General features: G+C 36.1%; 1 protein-coding gene across 4 annotated transcripts in view; it reads left to right on the top strand.

Moving 5' to 3' along the window:
• The window catches only part of SEMA3A (semaphorin 3A), a 339853-nt gene that overhangs the window by 251736 nt on the left and 65685 nt on the right, over positions 1-22432 (top strand). For all 4 annotated transcript variants that reach the window (XM_074827923.1, XM_074827921.1, XM_074827922.1 and 1 more), the window contains one exon: positions 18750-18843. In XM_074827923.1, the coding sequence (XP_074684024.1) occupies positions 18750-18843 (94 nt within the window). The remainder of the gene's footprint in view (positions 1-18749; positions 18844-22432) is intronic.

The following is a 22432-nucleotide window of genomic DNA, read 5'->3' as shown; positions in this document are numbered from 1 at the left end:
AACAATAGTCATGGTGGCGTATTCAATTTAATTATAGCTGGTTGAGGCGCTTAACTGAATTTACTTTTTCTGAATAACAATTTATTTTATTCTGTTTTAACAAACCTTTCTGTTTATGCATTTCATCAACTTTTGTTATAAGAAACAGGGATCTGGTTTCATTACTCAAGTGTGGGAGTAATGAAGGAGTAAGTCTTCATCAGCCTACTGCTGCTATACCTAGGGTCTTTTCCAGGAATACTTGCTGAAGAACAAATCCCTTGAAGTCAGTAGAGTTTAGTCTGGATCATGATTTTCAATTCCTAACTAAAAAGCTGTGAAACTCGTATCGAATTTAGGACATGGAAAGATTTGGCATTATTTAACATGGAACAAGGCCACAAAGATTCTTCCAACAGGCATAATAGAATAATAAATTATTCAGACATAAGTACAAGACTTATTCTCTTAAGGATTGGTGTGGATAAATAGAACAGTAATGGTGAAAGTTGACTTTCTTTAACCTCAATCACAAAAGGGAGCCAAAAAAAGGAAAGTTTGGACAAAGCAGGGGAAGTTTTGATCATGGAAGAGTTCTCTGCATGACTTAAGTCTTGTCCATAATAAAACTTGTGAATGTCTCACTAAAGTGGTGCAAATCCCTGCACAGGCATTCTCATTTCAGTGAAAATAACATTTCAGGTCTGGTTTTAGCTGCCTGAAAGTAACTGAAAATAAGCTGCTCTTAAACTGAACTCACTGTGTTGACATGGAATGCATGTGTTTACTGGAATCTCATTACATTCAAACATAGTGATACAAGTCTGCAGATTAGTGCTTGCACTGAAAAGGCTGTTTAGCCTTTCAAAGGATTTTGCAGGAAAGCAAGCTGGAATACAAGCCCTTTCTGCTCGTCATTTGTACGTTTGCAAATTTGGCTCTTATTTCTTTGTCCAAATGTGTTTTCATGCAGACATCGAAAAGCCATGACCTTCTGTAAAAAGGATTACCTTGAAGGGTGATAGTAGGACTACAGTGTAAAGGATGGTTAATACAGAAATGCTAAATCTCTCTGTACAAAGATTATAGCACAATAAATTTTTTAACTCAAGGTACTTTCCTGACATTATAAAAACAGTCACATACCAGAACCACAAAATAAAAGTCTTAAAGAGAGGGCTAAAAGCAAATAAAGGAAAATGTCTGTTATTTTTTGTAGAAGAATGATGTAGAAACCCTTAAAAAAAGTAATATATTTTAGCTGACATTGCAACAAGTAGCTAGATAACACTTAATGACTTAGATATTATATTTACAATCAGTATATTTCATAGAGTATTAAAGATAATAAATAAGGAAATACTTTAAAACAGATAATAGAAGAGAGTGAGTAGGAAAAGGTGGAGGAGATTTCAGTTACTTAAAAAAGCCTGACATCTTACTCATATGAAGCAATGACTTACTCTAATGAGCCACATTAGCCATTTGAGTAAGAGAAATCAAATCCAAGTGCAAAATTACTCCTTTTGTGGAAAAAAATAAAAAGAACAGAGATTTTTTTCAACTTACAACTACATCTTTCTTATTTGTTTGTCTGGGTAGTAAGCAGTATGGTCAGAAACAAGCCCACACTTAACCCTTCTAACAATTCCCAAAGAGATAAAACTAATATCCCTTGGGGTTAACTAGTATTCAAGTTACTGCAAGAGTTAAACTGAAGCAAAAATCATTTTTCATTGGTGGCTTTCTAGTTTTCACTGGTCTTGAGTCAGGAAAATACCACATTTGCAGTAGCTTTTATGGATTTTAGAATACATGGTTACATGTTACGCCTTAACAGGGACCATATTTAAAAATAGGTTTAAGTGCTTTCTTTAGTTTTGGACTTAAGATACCAGAAAAACAATTTTAATCTACTTCTGAAATTTAGGTACCTGAATTTGAATTTTCATGTTTACATACCCAACTAGCAAAATGTACATTAGACATCAAAGGCACTATATTCATGGGTGCTTATTTGGCTTAGTAACTTCACTCACATTTTCCATGGGGTGCTTAAGAATCTAAATGCCATTAAAAATAATTGTCTCTAAGTTTCTTCGAGGAAAATAAAGACGGAAGGATGTATAAAAATCATAAAAACAGACTTTTAAAGAAAACATGTCTCCTCAGACTTTCTTGAGACCTTGAATGGAAAAAAAAGAAAAGAAATTGAATATACCTCAGAATAAACATTGAAACTATTGATAAAAGGATATAATAATTTCTAATGGACTTCTCTCTTTTCAAGTGCTTCTAAGAATTTCTAAGAAATGCTTATTTCAGATGAGCATACCTTATTTCAAAATTTTTAATGTTAGTCAATTTCAAATTTTGTGTACTACAGGCCAAATTCATAATTGACAAGACTGGTGTCTACTGACAGCATAGTATACTACTACATCGTAGTATAAATGGGTTTTTATTCTCATTTTTCAAACTTATGTTCTAGAAAAATGACTTTTTCAGATCTTCTACCTAAAAAACAATATGGCTATTTCTTTCAGTAGTCAAATAACCATGATGAGTACTTCAAGCTTCCCTACCTGCTTTTTTCTCTTTTGGGACTACTACTTCTAAATCACTTGGACTCCTCCAGGCTGACAAGATGGAAGTAAAATTTGATAAAAAGGGTGTGAGAAACTGCAAAAAAATTCACCCAAAAGCTTCCTAAAGAGCAGAAGCAATGTTGTAGTAGAAGCCAGTATGTTAAGCAGGTAAATAAAGATTGGATATGAAAGTTAGTGCCCTCTGTAAGGAGGATTTTAAATGTGCTAAGCCATCTGATAAGAGGTGAGATGAGGAGAGCTATAAAAATAAGCATAAATAACTACCACAGTCATTACATAGCTGAAGGAATGAAACTTAATGCTGAACTTAGTTGCAATAGCTAAATTTTCAAATTATTTCATTAAAAAGAGATTGCAATATTTTTTCAACAGATTTCAATGAACAGTTAGAGACAAGGGGAAAGAATATGGGCGCTGCATATTTGTTTCTAAAGTTGCTTTTAAAACCAGATCACTGATGCACTGTGATCAGTGGCTACTTTTTGATTTCTGTAGGTCTGGGATTAGGCTTTATGTGCCAATCTGTCAAATTTGAGCATTAATTACGTATGCATTTAAGTTCACATTACAGTGCTTTTATGAAAAGCAGTCTCAGAACCTCATTCACAAGGAACTTAAGCAAAGTATTTCATTGTTTTCAGGGAGATTACTCATATCTGTAAAGTAAAACCAAATCTGAAGTCTTTCTGCATTTAGATGCTTCAAAACTGTATTTCAGTTTCATAGGCTCTTTATAGGCAGCACCATAGACAGGACACTCTAAAGGGGAAAGGGAGAACCATTTGGGATTTCTTAGAGTGCCAGTGAACACTGGGTCATGCAATCGAGGAAAAAAGACAGTGAGAAAGATTAATAGATGGCAAGAGGGAAGTATGTTGGAGGATCTGAGACTTTAAGTGTTTTACTCTTTCCTGATATTAGATAATTTACTCCCTCCAGACTTAGAATAGAGCCTAATTTCAGAGCGTAGAAGTTACTTTACCTGATTTAAATCACCTGAAACATAGTCAGTTGTTATAGTTATTCAGCCTTATCCTTGGTCAAGGGAGAGAATGATGCATCTTCAGAAATAGTGCCTATCTTTCTCAGCTCTCATATTATCTGGGATGTTCATGACCATGAAATAACAATAATAAAATAAAATAAGGCAGTCATTCAGAAGCAATGCATTTCAGAAAAGTTCCTGGATATTGATTTATATTTCTCTGAACTAGAAAGAATAAAATTATACAAATTGAATTCAACAAGGGAACTCAGGAAGCAGTATGAAATTTCAGATACTATTTAAGTGTACAAGATTTGAGGCAAATTATTATCCGGCTTAAACCAATCAACACCAGCCTTCAGAAAAAACATGAATTTAGGTATGCTGTTAAACTCTTGACATGTGAGTCTACTAGCAGCATTTGGTGTTCTTCCTTAGACATTGTCATCTAAGACAGCAGGTCTGAAAATTATATAAATGGCTAAAACCTAATGTGATGGCAAGGTAGAGGTGATAGAAAGGTAGGAGTGCAGCAGGAAGAAAAAAGCATCTGGATATCATAAGCTAGAGCAAGTCTGGTGTATTTTACATCCTGTTATTGTCACTTCATTTTCTGTTTGCATCTTACTAATTTTCTACCAGTAATCTTCTACTGCCCTTTAGCTGCTCTATGTAGGCACACATCCTCATCATGGTATAATTTGTAATAAATGAGTTTTTAACTTCTTATATTAGTTAAGAAGATTAATGGTGCAGAATTTAAAACCTGTGACCAAAATTTGACAAAATGACTTAAAATGAATGACATTTAAGACAGAAAGAAGCTTCTGAATACCAAGAGACAAAATCCAGACAGCAGGAAAATAAGGTTAAACCATTTTATCTGAAGCCATTTCACAAAAAGAAGAGGAAATGTGTGACATATGGTATCAAGTGAGGCACTTGAAGTTGAATCTAAAAATGTTTAAAAAGACAGCTGTAAGTTTGCATGATTAAAAAGGGGAAGGAAGGATATTATGATACATCAAGAAACAAGGAAGAGTTATGAAACCAGAGGTGAACTTGTTGGATGTTTGTTTGCTTTTCTTATCCAGTGGTTTCTAATGTTTTTATTCAATTTATCTTCAAATTCAACCTCCACCTCTATCTTCCATTCTGTTTCTCCCAGTGACATCAGTGCTGTCTATTAACACAAAAACTGGGTGGATCTTTGAACCTTGAAACCAAAGAACAATTTAGGGAAAGAGATAATTACGTATCACCTCTTCTTCCCTCCAATATGTTTAAACAGATTAGATTATTTTAATAAGCGTTGGATGTGATGGGAACATTTTAGAATAATATTGTCACATGAATCTCCACTGACTGAACATGAATCATAAAGTCAGTTAAAAAAACCCCAAACTTATCTCTCTCTGAAATTTTGTGGCATGTATTATCTGATCTTTATCCTAAGTTAAATGACCTATTTATTTTTAATTTTTGTTTATACGATTGTTGATCTAATTAAGTTGCTATAGAGTTGGAAATCTGTGAGAGGGATTTTTTTGCTTCTGCTGCTAGTTCTTGTAAAACTCAAGTGAATAAAAAACAAGTGGCTATTTGCATATGGCAATTTATCTGTGCATTGGGAACCCAACCGAGATATTTCTTGGGAATCACAGGGAAACTAAAGGCTAACTGGGCACAACGGCTGATGCACTCTCCCCATCACAAGTGATCCTTACCAGTTTTACTTGGCACATTGTGCATAGTTTTGCATGTGCTGAGTAAGCTCAGCTGCCATTAGCTTTACTAGGATTTGAGGCAGGACTATATACTTTTGTTTATGGCACTGGACAAGGCTCAGGGACTAGAACATTAGCTTTTTGCTTTGGCATAGATTTCCTGGCTAAATTACCTAATTTCTCTCTGCCTCATTTCATAAGAACAGTCAAATCTGTTCAGACCAAAGGCTCATTTAGCCCAGTATCTTGGTTCTCACAAGGGCCCATAATGGATGCCATTGGAAGAGAATGAGGAGGCGAGCATGCAGCAGTGCTTAGTGATATAGTCTCCCAGGCTCCAGCACTTGTTGTTCAAGGATTTCCTGAACCAGGGGTGGAATCTCTGTGTTTAATGCTTTTCAATTACTTGGTTTTGATGAATTAGTCCTGGCGTTTCTTGAGCTCATACATCTTTTAAGTATCCACAACATCCCATGCCCTACCAATTGTAACATGTGAGGAACATATCTTTATTTTGTTTTAAACCTTCTACCTGCCAGTTTCTTATTTTAGAACAGAGAACAGTCTTCTTTTCTTCATATCTCTTCCAGTGTGCTGTATGCTTTCTAAGTTAGAGGACTGTAGCCACGCACTACTGAAAATGCATGAGTGTCGTGCACTTACAGAGGCACAAAGGCACTGTTGCTTTTGTTATTTCTTTCCTTGAAACTCCTAACATTAAATTTGCTTTTTTGACTGTTACTGGGCATTGTCCTCATTCATAAAAAATAAAATAAAATTAAAAAAAAAAAACTATTGTGGCTTTAAAATCTTGTTCTTTATCTGTAAAATGAGGTACTGTACTAGTGTCTTTAGAATTGCTTTCTGTGGAAAGATACAGAAGGAAACAGTGAACACAGCTTTACACAAAGTTCCAGAAAGTCCTTCAAATAAATATACAAGTTGTTCTGGTTTATTCTAGCTGCCTTCAGTCAGTAATATGAGATTTTATCTTAACATTGACAAATAAAACATTTTCAGGCAGAAATGTAGTTTTTAAATTCCTGTTTCTTTAATCGATACAAAAAGTGATGCTTCTTCTGGTCTTTTGGGGCCTTAATGCAGAGGCCACTGAAAGATGAGAGGAGAGTGCCATAGACTGAATGGGCTTTGGAGCAGATGCTTAGTCACTGATATGAGAACAAAATGGCAATCCTGTGATTTGACTTCTCTGCTGCCACTAACACCTCCTGAAACAGGAAGACAGCTGGGCTATTATATTTCAGATTCCATTTGTAAGTGTTAATTTTAATGCCTGCGTACAAAAGAAAAGGAAAGGGAAAAGATGTGTTTCATTCCCACTGTTTTTCTGTGCATCTCTAAATGTGCAGTATGGGAGTAGTGGACCTTGCTAGCCCTGGTGAGATTTTTCTTACAAGAAAACTCCAGCATCATTGCAGATGTTTGGTCACTTATCCTACAAGGCCGTACCTCTGAGTTCTTCCCTTACTTACATTTCGACAGGAATCAATTATAGTTGACAATGTTTCGAAAACTGTCTCCTGTTTCTCAGGGGCCTGTAATCAGTGTTCAAATCTTAGGTAAACAAAGTTTCATCTATAAAGAAAAGATAAGCTCAGCAGAGTTCAGAAGGTGCCTCAAACAGCACAAACACCTTCTCCCATTGAAATGTTTACATCCAAGGTGATAGAAAGCTGAGCAGCATTATCTTGCAGATGGTCTGGGAAGATTTTAATGAATAAATACAAAGGCCTGTGTTTTTTCCCTATGAATTAGGATCAGATTTTCTGGGTCCAGGACTAACTTACAGTAAGGAAACACTCCAGTTGTAAAACTGAGACAAAATGGCTTAGAAGCAACCTTAAATGACTTAAAAACTGCATTTCTATTGTGGATCCTTCTGATATTCATCCTGCTTGGTAATCTCCAAAACTGACTTTTTTCTTTAGTTATATTATCTTTCACTGGGGTTGCACAGCATTTCTGAGGAGACAACTCAGCTCATTGTCTAAAGGTGCTTTTGTTTATGAATAACAAATTAAAAGGGTGATTTGGCACAGCAAGTGAGATGATTAATATTTCAGGTCTTATTATTTTTGTTTGTGCATGTATGTGTTTGTGTGTAATTATGTATTTCAAAGATCAACAGCTAAGTGCAGTTAAACATTTAACATTTATCTGCATAAATGCAAATGAAGCTTGCATTTCAGTCAGGTATTCTAAAACAAGTAATCAGTATGGATTAAGAACACACGTGATTTTTCTTCTTAGTGTTTATTGCCATTACTTTAATGATGACAAAAAGCAGAAGGGTGATGGTACAGATGCAAGTTTAGAAGTCAACTATTCGTCAGTTCAAACCTTTTAAATTGATGGTGATGGAGAACAACTGTTTTAATTCATAGTCATTTGGAAGGATTTGCTATGACCTTAAGTTAACATGTAAACATGGCAAGGGATATGAGAAAGATTCCTCTGGCGTTCACTGAACTTGAGAGGAATCTTTCTTTGACTTCACTGGGCTCCATGTTGAAGCTCTGAGAGAAGGGCCTGAGAAGATATGCACAAAGGTCTCAGGGATCACACTACATTTGGGATGGCATCACCCTTAGTTGCAGTCTGTAGGGTTTATTGTTACAGTCCTTAACTCTCCTCTGAGCACAAAGACAGGTCCTGCCTCACCCAATTCATGACCATAACCACTTCTGGTCTGGTGGGGGGTGATAAAATGTGAAGTAATCTGAATGTCATCTTTCTTTCTCAAAAAAAGCTGAATAACTTAATCATTTGCATTCCATTAAAGTTGGTTACAAAAAATTATCCCAGAAATCAACTGAACTTTAAGGAGAACTACTTTACTGTGAGAGTTTGCTGTGTTTGTCAGTTTGTTTTAGTCAACAAAGTTGATCTACGGTATACTGTACTATACTATACTACACTACACTATACTGTCATCTTACCACATGAAACAGCCAGGATTTTGAGCCAAAGTTCTGTTAAATGAAAGGCAACATTTCTTTAAAATATGAATATCAGTAACTGAGTTATCTGGTTGGATGCTGATTAGCCCCACTGACACTGCACATTCCTATTCATGAGTGTACATATATAGACATGTGAGCTGAGTGTATTAAATATTCTTGCCAGCATTGCTGACTCTCTCCCCTTCTGGGGATTCCTGGGTGCTAGAAAAGCAAGCAAGATAATGAATAAAGGAGTGAATTTTAATGTATTTTCTTCAGTCACCCTGAATCAAAAAACACTTAAATCCATCTGTTTCTGTGTCAGCAAAGTTTTTGTTGCACTGGGAAAAGAATATCAAACATTCTTGGCTTTTTAAATAAAAAACCCCAACTTGTATGAGAAATGCATTGCTCTTAAACACAGTGCCATGAGGAATAATTGCAACTTGTCACAGAGAGATGTTATAATTATGTCTACTCTTAGTTATGTCTCCATGTGCACAATAGAAGTTAGCTTTTCAAATGTGTTGTTCTCTAACACAATACCAGTTATTAACATGTTGAGGATATTATTTTTTGTTAATGAAGAAAAATAAAATGAGACTGCAGAAGGGCTGGGTCGTGTCACACTGAAAACAAGTGGAGGGAACAAAGGTGAAAGAGAAGTGCTTATTGCAGAGATTTCAAATCCAAGCTTTGCCTCAGGAAAAGAAAAATTGTGCAAAGGGTCAGAATTTCAGCTTCTGTATTCCAGACCTTGTTTATGTTTTTTAAAAATCTGAATATGTATCAAACACTGGGCTAGACCTGACACTACAGACTTCTCTGAGTGAAATGTTGCAGATAGTTGTTACAGTAGTTGCTATGGGTGTAATTCTCTGTCCCTTCTTCGTTACTTGCACAAATTCTCTGAAAGCATGCTCAGCAGGTCTTTTTATAGGGAAAAGTGTTCTTAATATTTTTCTAGGCTTGCTCCTTATTGTGTCACTCTTTTAGAGTTAGATTTTGGAAGATATTAGTTAGGATGTGTGCTCATATTAGAGATTTTTCCAAAAGAGTTAAAAAGCAAAGCAATCCCTTAATTTTCAGAAGTGACTAACAGTTTCAAGTATCAGAATTTTAAATTGCCCAAGAAGGTATTTGGTGAAAATCAGAGCCCTTGAGCGAGTCTTAAATTGGGTGCCCAACTCAGGAGCATGCAAAATCGCTTGGGAAATTAGAAAATCTTGGCCATATGCTTATATGTTAACTCCACTTGACTAAATCCTTTCTATATGTTGCTTCCCCAATTTGCAGTCGTTTTTGTGTTGTAAATAAGATACCCTGGACTCAGACATGAAAGTTCCCCAGGAAAACTGGAGAACCTTTCTCTTGTTAAACAGCACCCTAATTACAGAAGCAATTTTACAAACAATCCCCCGGGGGAAACATTTTCATTCTCATCAGGAAGGCTCTTGAATAAAATAACACCTTTGCTAACTTCATTTATTTACAACAGGACACAAGACTGAGACTGGGTTAGATTTATTGCCATTACATCACTGATGCTCAGTAATTCATAAAACATTGGGTCTAGGACTTAGCTCTGCTGTTATTTCCTCTGATGCCTGACCTCACCACAGTCTAATAACATACAGGAAATCCAGAAGACAAAGGGGGAAAGCAGTGGTCTTGAATGCTAAAAATAGCCATAGAAAACTAGTACAATCGTGTAATAGAGTATGGCCCAATAATTTATTTAACATAATAGTAGAATCTGCTAAAGCAATTAGAATCTGTTCCAAATGTTTTTAATGGAAAATATGTTGGGGGTAAGAATAAGAACACTTAAAGAATTGAAACTTTTAGGTTATGCAGTTCAGTTACGTGTACTGGTTTTAGGTTTGTATATCTTATTGCTTACATATGCAGGCCACTTAATAACTTGACTAGAACAGACAGTCATTGTATGGTGGTTATATTTCCAGAGGTCATCCTATATGAGCCAGACAGTGATCTTAGGTGATGTATTACACTTGACAACCCAGAAAGTTGCAATACAAAGGCATTCTAATTCTCAGTGTCCTCTGAGAATCGTTCAATATCCTTGATGGTATCTAGTGCCTGATATGCCACTGGGATGACATTTTTGGTGTCTTCACTAATCACTCAAGGTTAACATGTCATTCATGTTAACTGTGTGTTTGGTTTGGTTTGGGTTTGTTTTTCTTATCACTCTATATTTGCAAGTTTTTCTAAAGGGATAAGTAGTATAATGACACTATAATGAAATTCCTTGATATTTTTCATGTCTGCTCATATATTTGTGTTATTCAGAACCAGAACAATATTTTACCCAAAATATAAATTTAGGCAGTGCTTTAAAATTGGTACAAATAGGTATGTGACATCATTAAAAAAACTAACACAAAAAATCCCCAAAAACTGTTTCATGAAAGTCAGGTAAGTCTTTAGCCTGTGAAATATTGCAAAACCAAGTTCACAAACATATACTTCTTTTTGAACAGCTGCTCAGTTTGACTGTGCCTGCCCTTCTTTTATTTACATATGTTGCACAGTTATTTGAAAGAGGCTATCCTTCGTATAAATACCAATATTAGTATGCAAACTAGTATGTTCAGGTGTGAACAAGTCTTCACTACTTGACACTGACACTTGGTTTGTCTTCCAATCAGAAGCAGAAGCACTTACAGATCATAAACTAGGAATAATGAATAGATTGAACCAGCTGTTCCTGAACAGCCCATTTGGCTATGTTTCCCTTTCATTAAGTTCATTAATTCTATGTAGATAGATAGAGAGGTAGGTGGGTAGGTAGATAGATAGATAGATATGAAACATTTCCCTTTTTATGAAGGTTTATGGTAACTTAATAAATATTAATTCATTTAATTTCAGAAGAAAGCAGAAAAATGTGGGACTTTTGATATTTGACTGAAAGAGAGCTATTGAGAGGGTTAAGTTGTCCAAATTCACCTTAGTTTAGCAAGACAAGCTTTCAAAACTTGTGCTTACCAGAGTTGTCTACTGCATCTTAAGTCCTCTTCTGAACATCATATGCCAGAAAAACTTTCCAGTAGGAGTGACATATTGGGATAAAAGGAGGAATAGAAATCAAGAGCTCTGTTCTGTATTCTTTAATCTACAGAATGAAGCATGGAGCTGGGTGTTATCTCAGCAGCTCTTTTATCTCAACGTTAAAAATAAGATTTTTAAGTATCAAAATTTCAGTGAATATCTACAAGTAGAATGGCTCAGTGGAAAGAGTATTTCCTGGGTTTGGAAAAAAGGACACAGATTAATACAGAGACTGTTTGAGAGGTCTTGCAGTGATCTTGAAGCTGGGCAGGCTGCCTGAGGGCAGGCACAGAGAGATGGGCAGGTCTTCTTAGGAGCTCATGATCAGTTTTACAGGTAAATGCTTTTCAATAAAGTTTTTTCTCCATCCTCCTTAGCATAGCACAACATCCCGAGAGTTTCAGTACTAGGTCCTCATACAGAAGCTGAAGACTTTTCCTTAAGAACAGCATTTTACTTAAGATCTGTCACTTGGAGTGATTTCCCACAGGGTTTTAAAACTGGTTTCCGATAACTAAATTCAGCTAAGCCTCAAGTTGGAAAAAAAGCCATAATAAAGGTGTTGCACAGCCCAGTATCCCCCAAATGTGTGCAGGTAAAAACCATATAGCATATGGGGCCTGAACACTAAAAGTCAGAAGCCCATTGTGTGCATTTCTTCTTTTTTCTCTCTTTTTCCTTTTCTTTTCTTTTTTTTTTTTTTTTAAATAATTAATGATTTAAAACAGTTGCATTATTGCTTCAATCACTTTTCACCTATTTCCCCAATGGTTACCACTTGCTTCAACATTTACATTTGTTTTAATATTTGTATTTTTTGCTTAATTTCTCACATTATATTTATTTGCACTTGCACTTTTTTAAAAATAAAACATTCCATGGGGATGACTTTAATAAATGTTTCTTATTAAAAGTTCCATAACAGCATGATTCCCAAACCTGAAACCAAAGTCCTCATATTTAACAGTTTTCATGACTCAATAGATTAAGTGTGAAATAGGAAATATAATAACAATAACAACATAGCCATATCCTGCACAGTTGTTCCATTTAAAATTATTCTTGAAAAGTAACAGAATTCATAAATAAATCATTTCTCATGGAGTGAAATGTACTTAAAAGACTCTGTGAAATATCCTTGATATAGTCATAAAACGTGTGCACAGAAAGTTGTATTGGGCAAGAGGAAAATCAAAAATTCACTGCAATTAATATATTGGAGGGGAGAAAAAAAGAAAAAGGAAAAAACCAAACAGCAAAACCATCAGTGTCTGTTTTCAAAGTCAGGTGGCTCCAATCAGCTGCCTCAGCAGTGTTCATTTCAGAAAGACTCAGCTCAGACCTAAATTCATATGAAGCTTCCTCTGTGGTCAGTGAAGAGAGATCTTGCCCTTGGGAACTGCAGTTCTGAGTTGCTCTGACTCGTCATTCAGAGGAACCTGCTGCTTTCTGCTGACTATGACTAGGGCAGCAAATTTAGCCACCCCAATTAATGTCTCTATGTAGAGGGGATAATCCAAGCCTTAACAAGTCTGAAAGTTTTTCTCTGAGTGAGAAGTGGGACTTTTCCTTTTATTCTTACCAACACTGAAGAATACGGTATTTCAATGCCAGCAACTTGTGACTCAGTTAAGAGACATTGCCATTGGCTTTAAAGTCCTTCAAATGGATACCCCTTCCTGGTGCATTGTCATACTCCAGGCACTCCACTCCGGCAATCTTTTGGAGTTAATTTTTCTGGGGTTTTGGGGTGTTTTGGTTTTTTTGTTTTTCACTTTAATCTATTTGTCTTCTTATGAAACGCTTCATGGTAACACAACAGAGTCTGTGAAAACAGCAAGGGAAATGTTAACATCAATAATGCTCACAGCTGTGGCCAAATCTACTTTTTTTATTAAACAAAGGATGTGATAGTTCCTAGGGCTCTTGGCATCTTGAATGTTTCTGCACCATCCCATGTTATTGTTTGGCAGCTTGTTGTGGAGATCAGTTAGCCCCTGGAAGATACCCTGGAGACATGCTCCTTTCTATTTGTGGTTTGGGGGTTACAAGAGTAAGGATATGAGTTCCTTCAATTGCATTAGAGCAGCTGGGGAGCATCACTGCTGTCAAACCCTTCTACATCTTACATTTCTTATAATCTAAACCAGTAATACCTTCTCAGTAGCTGTACACACTCCATCAACACAGCCTCTTCAGATCATTTGCTTGCGCTGCATTGATTCATTATTGACCAGCAGTGATTCATTAATGACCAGCAGTGGTTTTGCTGCATTAGGCTGTGCAATTCTGGGATGGTTTCTGTGTGAATTGCCAGAAAAGTTTCAGGAAAAAGAATCACCCTGACACTCAGCAGTCAGTGCTGTCCATTCTGGTAGGTTAGATTTTCCCCACTGGCCACATGTTTTCTCACAAGCCAGAAATAATACTAAACTGGGAAAGAAGATGTTTAGTTTATTTTATTTTATTTTATTTTATTTTATTTTATTTTATTTTATTTTATTTTATTTTATTTTATTTTATTTTATTTTATACCAAAACCAACTAATGTATGCTTTCCTCTTATCCTTGTTTTGCTGAGACAGTTCTGGGTGGTCTAGCTGCTGACAGAGATACAAAAGTGGCATAAAAATTATCATACTGGGTATATATATATTTATATGTATATATAATATTATAGTATATTGGTACACTGGCTGACTGAAGCTGTTCGATAGTAAGATATAAAATAAGTCTTGTCAAACAGCAATGTATTGTCACCACTCAGTATCATGATATGGAGCATTATTTCAGCTGTATTTCAGCCATTGGAAAGCAAATCTCTGGAGCCTTGAAATGACAGATCATTGAGCTAAAGAATGGGAATCACAATAACTTTTATGTTCATTTCCAGGACCGAAACATAGTTCTTTCTGCCTGAGTCTTGCCAACTATCTCTCTACATGCTACAGGAAAACATGTGTTTTAAGGAGCCAGAAGCATAATCTCCCACCACACAAGGCATTTACTAGGTGAAATAATTTGTGCCATACCATGAGCCAGCAGTCAGTTGTTGTCATTATGAATTTGTGGAATTTCAAGACCTAAACAATCTCATTTTCAGTAGTATTCAGTATTACGGATTATAGAGAAGCATCAATGTGATATAAACCTAGAGTTTTATAACCCAGCACCAACTAAATAAAACATGCTACAGCAAGGCCTAAAAGCCTAGCTAAAACTACAAGGATCCTGAAAAAGGTTTGAAGTACATTGTAATGTCCTTTTGGGCTGCCAGTGCAACTAAAGGGTTTTGGACAAGAAATTGGACTAACTGTTGAGTTACAAAGACCTTTCTTTGAATATCTTCTTTTTTTTTCTTTTTGCATTTCTAGAGAATTTCATCCAGCCTGGCAAACTTTCTTTGTCATGAATCCCTGTCTTTGTTTTTGTAATAACCCTCACAAAACCTTGAAACAGTGAGCATTTGGTGAATACACAGTTTTTCTTGCTGTTTATGGCTAAGGTATTTGCTGACTCATTGCACGATCATTCTTTGCATTCAATTAACCGCAAAACCCAAGAGACAGAAAAATTATGAACTGATCAGAATTTTTTCTGAGAACAAAAAATGTACATTCTTTTTAGATAAAAGCTCTTGTCTGTATTGTGCAAAAGAAGGCCATGCTCACACAGTCCAAAGCCTGCATAAGTCTCCGAGCGAATCCTTGGTCTTTGCTATCTCCAGGAAGACTGATTTGGTGCTGAGTCATTACCCAGGAGCTGCCCTCACTCTCTCTGCTGCCTGCACACTTTCTGGTGTAATCTACGTGGACAGGATTTATAACACCAGGAGCATAGCCTGAGTTTCCAGTCTGACACAGAGGCTAACTCTCCAGAAAATGATCAAGCACCCCTTATGTAAAAAATGAAGAGATGAAATTTTACCCTCAAATATTGACACTGGTTTCTCATCTCCTCTCTTGCTGTTATGGCATCTCAGAGCAGAATTTGGGTGCAAATGCCACAGACTAGTGATTAGTCACATTGCTTCCTAGGCTTTTAAAATGGGGGTGGAGAAGTACATAGAAAAGAGTTTATTCCTTTGTTGCCTGTATTTATTGTTGGTTTGTAGGTAAAAGTAATTTGACTTCAGCACCCAAAAAGCTATTTGGGCAAGTTGCCCTATTTGTGACAGATTAGACTTCCTACAGCATGCTTATCAAAACTCCTTGGGGCCTCAGACTAACCGTGATACATTTATTTGGCACTTAACAGTGATGTATTTATTGTCATTATTAGTCACCCATACATTTGGAAACTTTTACAGTACATGTCTCTACATTGCATTTTAACTGAAATACAAAAACACTGTGGGATTTCCCTGTCATGCCTCTTATTTCAAATGTTTTATTCCACAAACACAAAGAGAAGGGTAGATCATCTCTGACTTATGCTGACCCAGTTCTCCACTCTTTCTTGCCTGCTACACACCAATATCAGTAGAGTTACAGTGACATAAACCAGAAGAATACAGTCAAAAATCAGATTCTTCCTACACCAAATCACTTTCCACATCTGTTTCCTATTTGTCTTATAATGACACATGGGAATATTTTGGGAATATATTCTGCTTTAACTGTCATGCCACCGACTTTATAGCCTTATCAAATATCCATTGGTGTGCTGGTTGAGCAATTATTATCTACTAATAAGAAATCCCAAGAAAACATAGATTGATAATAACATTTTTCAGTAATGGCTTGTAGCATTAGTACCATTTTCTATTATTGTAGCTGAGGTCTAGCATTCTCCTCAATTCACTGCTTTTATTAATTGTGTAAGATCTAGATATGGACCCTAGAGCAGAATTTCAAAAACAGGTTTTTTTCATTATTTATTCATTTCTAGATAAAAGCAAGGAATGTGTCCGGACTATTAAGAAATAGGAAGAAAGGGAAGGTGAAAGAAAGAAATTTAATACTGTGCAAGATATTACAGATACAGGATGACTGTATAAACATAATCAGGCAGACTACATCTACAAGAACATGCCTTAGGAGATTGAACTTGAATTCTGGGATCAAACTTCATGAAGTTGTGTCCAAATTTTTTATCTGTCAGTGCAGTAAGCCCCTCCAGATAGACTATCATGCTAACAGTTCATTTTCCTTTCACCTTTTTCTCCAGTAAATGGAGTGAAATGTAAAATCCTTCTGATGTTCCTTTGAAAATATGTAATACACAGATATGTGCTTGCATGATGTAATTAAACAAGCTTGTAATAAAAATTATAGCCTGTGATTCACTTATGGAATCACGGACTCAATAGGTTTAAAATAATACCACTTGGAAGTATGTTTGATCACTGGCCTGGCCCATGCCTGGATTCAGTATGGATGAGCAAGATGGGGAAGGCAGAGTGCCAGGGAAAGTGCTGCTTCCAAATACTTCAATTCACTGCTCATGAGAAAGACATCAGCTATTTGTCTGAATGATCTTCACATTAAATAAACATTACCAAAGAAATTGCTGAATAAAATTTGAGTTGTTGATATTTTTTTTGCATCCTCCACAGCAGCATGGAGTGCCAAGTCTCGAGCACTGGAACGTTACCCTTGAGGCTGAAAGTATTGTGCACAATTTTGAGACTTTTACTTGCATGTACAAAACGATGTAAGACTCTGGAGTTTACATGCTAATTAAGCTTTCATGAAATTCTAGCCTGAGACTAAGCCTGGAGAAGTGAAGCTGAATGGGCAGCTCAGGAACAACCTGTAACTGCCTGAAGAGTAGTTACAAAAAGGAAAGACCCACACTCTTTGCCATCATTGCAGATGATATAATAAGGACCAAAAGTCACAAGTTCTTCCTCGAAAGTTCAGTTTAGAAAAAAAATGCTTCACTAAGAGGACAGTGAAAGTTGCCCAGACAAGTTATTTAGTTTCCATTCCTTGAGGTTTTCATGACTTGGCAAGACAAAACCAAAACTGACCATACCCAGTGTTGACAACAGTCTTCTTTCAAGTCCTCCTGGACTTAATATCTAGAGAGCCCTTCCAGCCTCTCTGATTCTGTCTTTGGAAAGGAATGATGAGAATAAGAAAGGCGTGATTTCTTAGTCTGTGAAAGCAGTAAGTGCTGTAGGAACTTGAGAATCAAGGTAAAGAGCTGATTTGTTATGAAATAAATAGGGAAAAATACTGTATCATCTTCTTACTTGTTTTCTAGTGTCAATACATACATTAGACATATTCTGAAGTTATTTTTTTGTTTATTTTCCTAAAACAGATGAGTGGTCTCTGATCAGTCAATACGAAAAAAAGAGGCTGTATCAAGCCATGGTTGTTACTACAGCCTAAGCTACTTGGTCCTGCAAATATTGGTTAAAGGAAGTCCTCCAGCATCTACCTCATAGAGAACTTTCAGCTAAAAGCAACAGAGAACTGTGCAAAGGCCTAAGTAACCAGAGAAACTGTTGGGGGATAGGAGTTGTCGCAGCTTTGGGGGGCCTTGACTTAATACAGTGTCGATGTAAATTAACACAGTGCAATGCAAATTAACCACAGTGCAGGTGGGAAATAGAAATTTCAGTTTTCGGCGTGGTCTTCACAAGTCTTCTGTGAATGTAGAAGTCTACTGTGCAAAAAGCATCTATTCTGGTTTTACCCTCAGTGCAAAACGTAAGCTGAAGACAGTATTCAAATTGATTGGCAGATTTGGTCCACCAGTTAAAATTAATTAAATGTACTGAAAAGCCCATTGCTTTGGATTTACTGACCTTGATTTGACTTAGCGTTGGCTGAGGCCTTTTTAATCTTGATTTATATTCCCATATGCTTTGCCCTCAGCCTGTATATTTTAAAAGTTTTGTTGCATATTACTGAAAAATAAAAAAATAAGCTCTCGTGATGCAGTTAAAATTGAATTTGAGGATGCATGAAACAGTAAGTCACGGAATACTCAGGTTAGGAAAAGCAGAATTTAGCATTGTGTTATGTACTAATCTACACTTTCAGGATATTTCAGAAAAGTATAGTCAGTGAAAAATAGGTTTTATCTCTTTTCAGACAAGAGCTTCAGATTCCAGCTTCATCAGTTACTATTACTCGGTCATATTCTCAGTGAAAGCAAAAAGAGTTTAATGAAACTTTAATGAAATGTAATGAAATATAATGAAATTATATGTGAAGTGGAATAGATGAGACACAAGCTGTGCATGTGCATTTGTGCTTTTGGCTAGCCTTCAGCATAATACTGATTAGAAGGTGGACACTTTTGCCAGATCCTCACCTAGTGTAATTTGACTTTCCTGAAACCACAAAACCCAGTATGATTCATATATACTGCACTCTGTTTAGTTCAACTTATTTTTAGTGTTCTTTTGTTATATAATATTGCTTTTCCTTCCTTTTTTTCTACCCCACAGGACAACATTTTTAGAATAGAAGATTCACATTTTGAAAATGGCCGAGGGAAAAGCCCTTATGATCCTAAACTGCTCACAGCTTCTCTTTTAGTAGGTAGGTGCCACAATACAAGTTCAATGAGACGTGCATTCACTGTAAATAATTGTCAGTTTTCTGCTTTTTTTCTCCTTGCAGCACCTATGATGGGGCTTTGTTTTATGCATTTTATTTCCAGGCTAAAGTCATTGTGGTTTCATTTTTAATATAATTGTCCCAGCTGTCTTGAGAAACAAGGTGTGTGTAAACCAAGATTCAGGTATCACAAGAGCCGCTTTATACCTCTGTAAGATCTTGATTCTGCAAAGTGTTTCTCATCCTCAGAGCTCAGTGACTCTGGAGGTATTTTAATCAACCAGTTCACAGACTGGCCACACTGACAGTTGCACCAGCACAGCTGAGAGTAAAGTGAGAGCAGGAATAAGTTATTTCTTGCATCAGTTTTGCTGCCAAGGAGGGTCTATCACCCAACTATACCTGCATGTGAGCTGGAGATATACAAGCAGCCACAGGTCTAGGCCTTAAGATGATGTTTCAGCTGAGGAGATCTATCTGACAGTGAATACAATTAAACTTCTGGCCAGAACAGAGGGATTGCAATAAATTAGGTATTTCTGAATTAGTAATACTTCATTTCATGGAATATGTAAGTATAGAGCACCTGGACTGTGTTAATCTAATTGAACTAATCCAATTGATTGAATTTATCTAATTGGTTTAACTTACCTAATTGAATTGTGTTCATTGTTCTTATTTCTCCTTTACAAAAAAGGCAAAAAGATGTTTTGTGAGAAGAAATTAAGGGTGAAAGAAATAGATTCTTCTTTCCGTAATGATTCTGCCTAGGTGTAGCCACTTTATCCTTAAAGTGTAACTTTCTGGCAATTTATTACAACTCCAAATCCAACAGGGCGACAATAGTTTCAGAAAATTGAACATTCCCTTATCTCAGAAGTCCCTGGGAAATGACACACAACTAGACACATTAGTTTCTCCAGGTCTTTGTCCATATCACTAGTCTAGGGCCTTGCCTACCATCTACTCTTATTATATTTATGTTACATTTAAAAATTAAGCTATTCAAAAGAGACAGTGACGAAAATTTAGTCTTAAGTGTGCCTCATTTCCCGATCTTCGAAGCCCCTAATGATCACAGGTGATGAGCAACCCTGGGGACATGCACTTTCTAACAGGAAAAACAGGAAAGACACATCTTGCTCCAACTTGTACCCTGTACAAACAGAAAGGAAAAAAATGTGTGTGTGAAAGGCCAGTGTATAAATTAGTGCCTGGAGCGACTTGAATTTGTGGCAGAGCTACTCTTAAGGGAATAGCTTTACTATTTACTTTAATATACAATAAAGAAAGAGAATGATGACAAGCCAGTATTACATGGTATACCCGGTATGCAACTGCACAAAGTCAACAGCGTCTAGCTTTTCACATTCTTTTTTTTTTTTCACTCAGTCCGGCACAAATATGATTATCTTATTTCCCTTGGCTTAGATTTCATGTCTTTAAAACATCTTTGCTTTCTTGCGCCCACTTCCTATCACTATAATTTTCACTCCATGTATTTTTCCTCGTAATAAACATTAGACTGAGTATGATATTTTGTTTTGAATCAGGCTTCAATTAGAGCCATGAGTGTATTAGCACTATACAAAATGGCACAAATTCAACATTCAAAGCCACTGACTAATTTCTACGTCAGTGACTTACACAAAACTCAGGGTGAAGCTAAAATTAACATTCCCACATCCTGAACATGAACACAGTTTCTTCGCTGTCTCCTCATAGCTATCTCATGGTCATATTGTGTTACTGACTATAATACTTCAGTCCTTTACTGCAAAGGGTCCCCTGATATTTCAGAAAGTGTACACCAGATTCACCACTGGTCCACAATGACTTACTCTTATCTTTGTTGAAAAAGCATAAATTTTATGGTAAAATGATAACCCATGGCAAAATAATTTCCTTCCCCCAAAATAGGTGAGGAACAGGGAATGAACTGGCCAACCAATGACCGCATGGAGAGGTTTGGTCCACTTGCTCTGAAGTAGGTAGCACTGGAGTGAAACAGTGAATAGGGTCATGAAAGCCTCTTGACCATAAATGCCTCACACCAAGAACATGGATGGACTGCTTCTTCCCTTCTCCTGAGCTGAATGTAGCTCAGTTACTCCTGGCCCCTCATGTGCCAGAAGTATTTGTCCTCATAAGCAACCATGGTTTATCTTAGGTTCAAGAGGGCAACTCTGTAAAACAATTACCCAGCACTCATTAAAATGCAGTGTTATAATTAGTAACATAATGCAACTATCAGGAAGATAAAAGAAGGCTGAGAAGTGTGACTAATTTATATGGTTAAATTCAGGAGGGGAAAATAACCTTTGTTCTTCATCACAAACTCTAAACAAAGATTTTGCAAAGTGTGGAAGAAGAGTATGTTCTTGACTCCATAAATAGAAAGTAAATCTTAGGTAAGTAAAATGTAATTACCCAAGCTGGAATTTGGGCAAAACACCAAGCCTAATTTGCAAAAAGTAACTTAAGATCTTTAATAGCCATTATTGCTCAGGATTCCTATTTTATATTTCAGCTGAAATAAACTTTTATAAGTATAAAAACGATCTTAAGTTTTCCCTCTCTCCTAAAGAAAAGAAAATCAATAATATTTGAAAAAAAAAAAAACCAAACCAAAACAAACAGTTCATCATTATTAAATGGTTCTAATATTTTTCCAGTATACATTCCTTGTTCCATCCACCTGCAAACATTTTTCATTATTTTTTTAAGAGTTGTTCATTAAAGGTAGTTATTGCTACCCTACTCTAAAGTAAACACCAGCTGGGAACATGATATAACTAGTTCCTAATAATGTAAGACATTATTCAGACATTCCCATCTATATGCTGATAACTAAACAATCTCCATTTGAGTGGGCTAATGCTTGAAAATGTAGAGATTAAGCAGTTCCTGGGCAGCACTAGTGTGTATTCCAGGGCAGGAGGGAAATGAGAGACAGCATGGTTTTCAAATAATGTAATCACTGGAGAAAATATCACTTAATGTATTAGTCTAAAGCAATTGTATTGGGATAGATGAAAAAAAAAAAAAAACCCAAACTCAGAGAAGGCAGTATTGCCCCATTATCAGTTCGCTGCTCTTTAGGAAATCACCCTTTGGGATTTTCAAAAGCTCCAGTGATCCAGAATCCTCAAAGCCATTTTTGATTTTTTTTTTTTTTTAAGTTTTAACTTTTTAAAAAAAAATCGTTTAGGTGCCTTAATATTCCCAAATATGTATCAATGTGATCTGAAATACAGTGGCTTCTTACCAAGGAAGAACTTTATTATCTGGTTTATTAGAAATTAGCTACTAAGTACATGTGAGTTTCAGGGGTTTAGAGTTACCCTACTTTCTGTGAAGTTTTAGTTGTTGACTTTAAAAGGAGTGAAGTCAAAGCAATACCATGTATGTCTGAAAATCTTAACTTTAGTGAATAAACCTACTAACCAAGGATAGCAGATTTCATTTGTAAAGCCTTCTACCAGTGAGACCAATTGGGACAGTCAAGGCTTGTTTTTGCTTATGTTCCCTATCCATTCAACTTTCTTATTTCTTTCAAAAAGCAAGCTTA

This window comes from Strix aluco, chromosome 5 (genome assembly GCF_031877795.1).
Source record: "Strix aluco isolate bStrAlu1 chromosome 5, bStrAlu1.hap1, whole genome shotgun sequence".
Taxonomy (NCBI): domain Eukaryota; kingdom Metazoa; phylum Chordata; class Aves; order Strigiformes; family Strigidae; genus Strix; species Strix aluco.
Note: the sequence above shows the minus strand (reverse complement) of the source record. Positions and strands in the feature narration are given on the sequence as shown.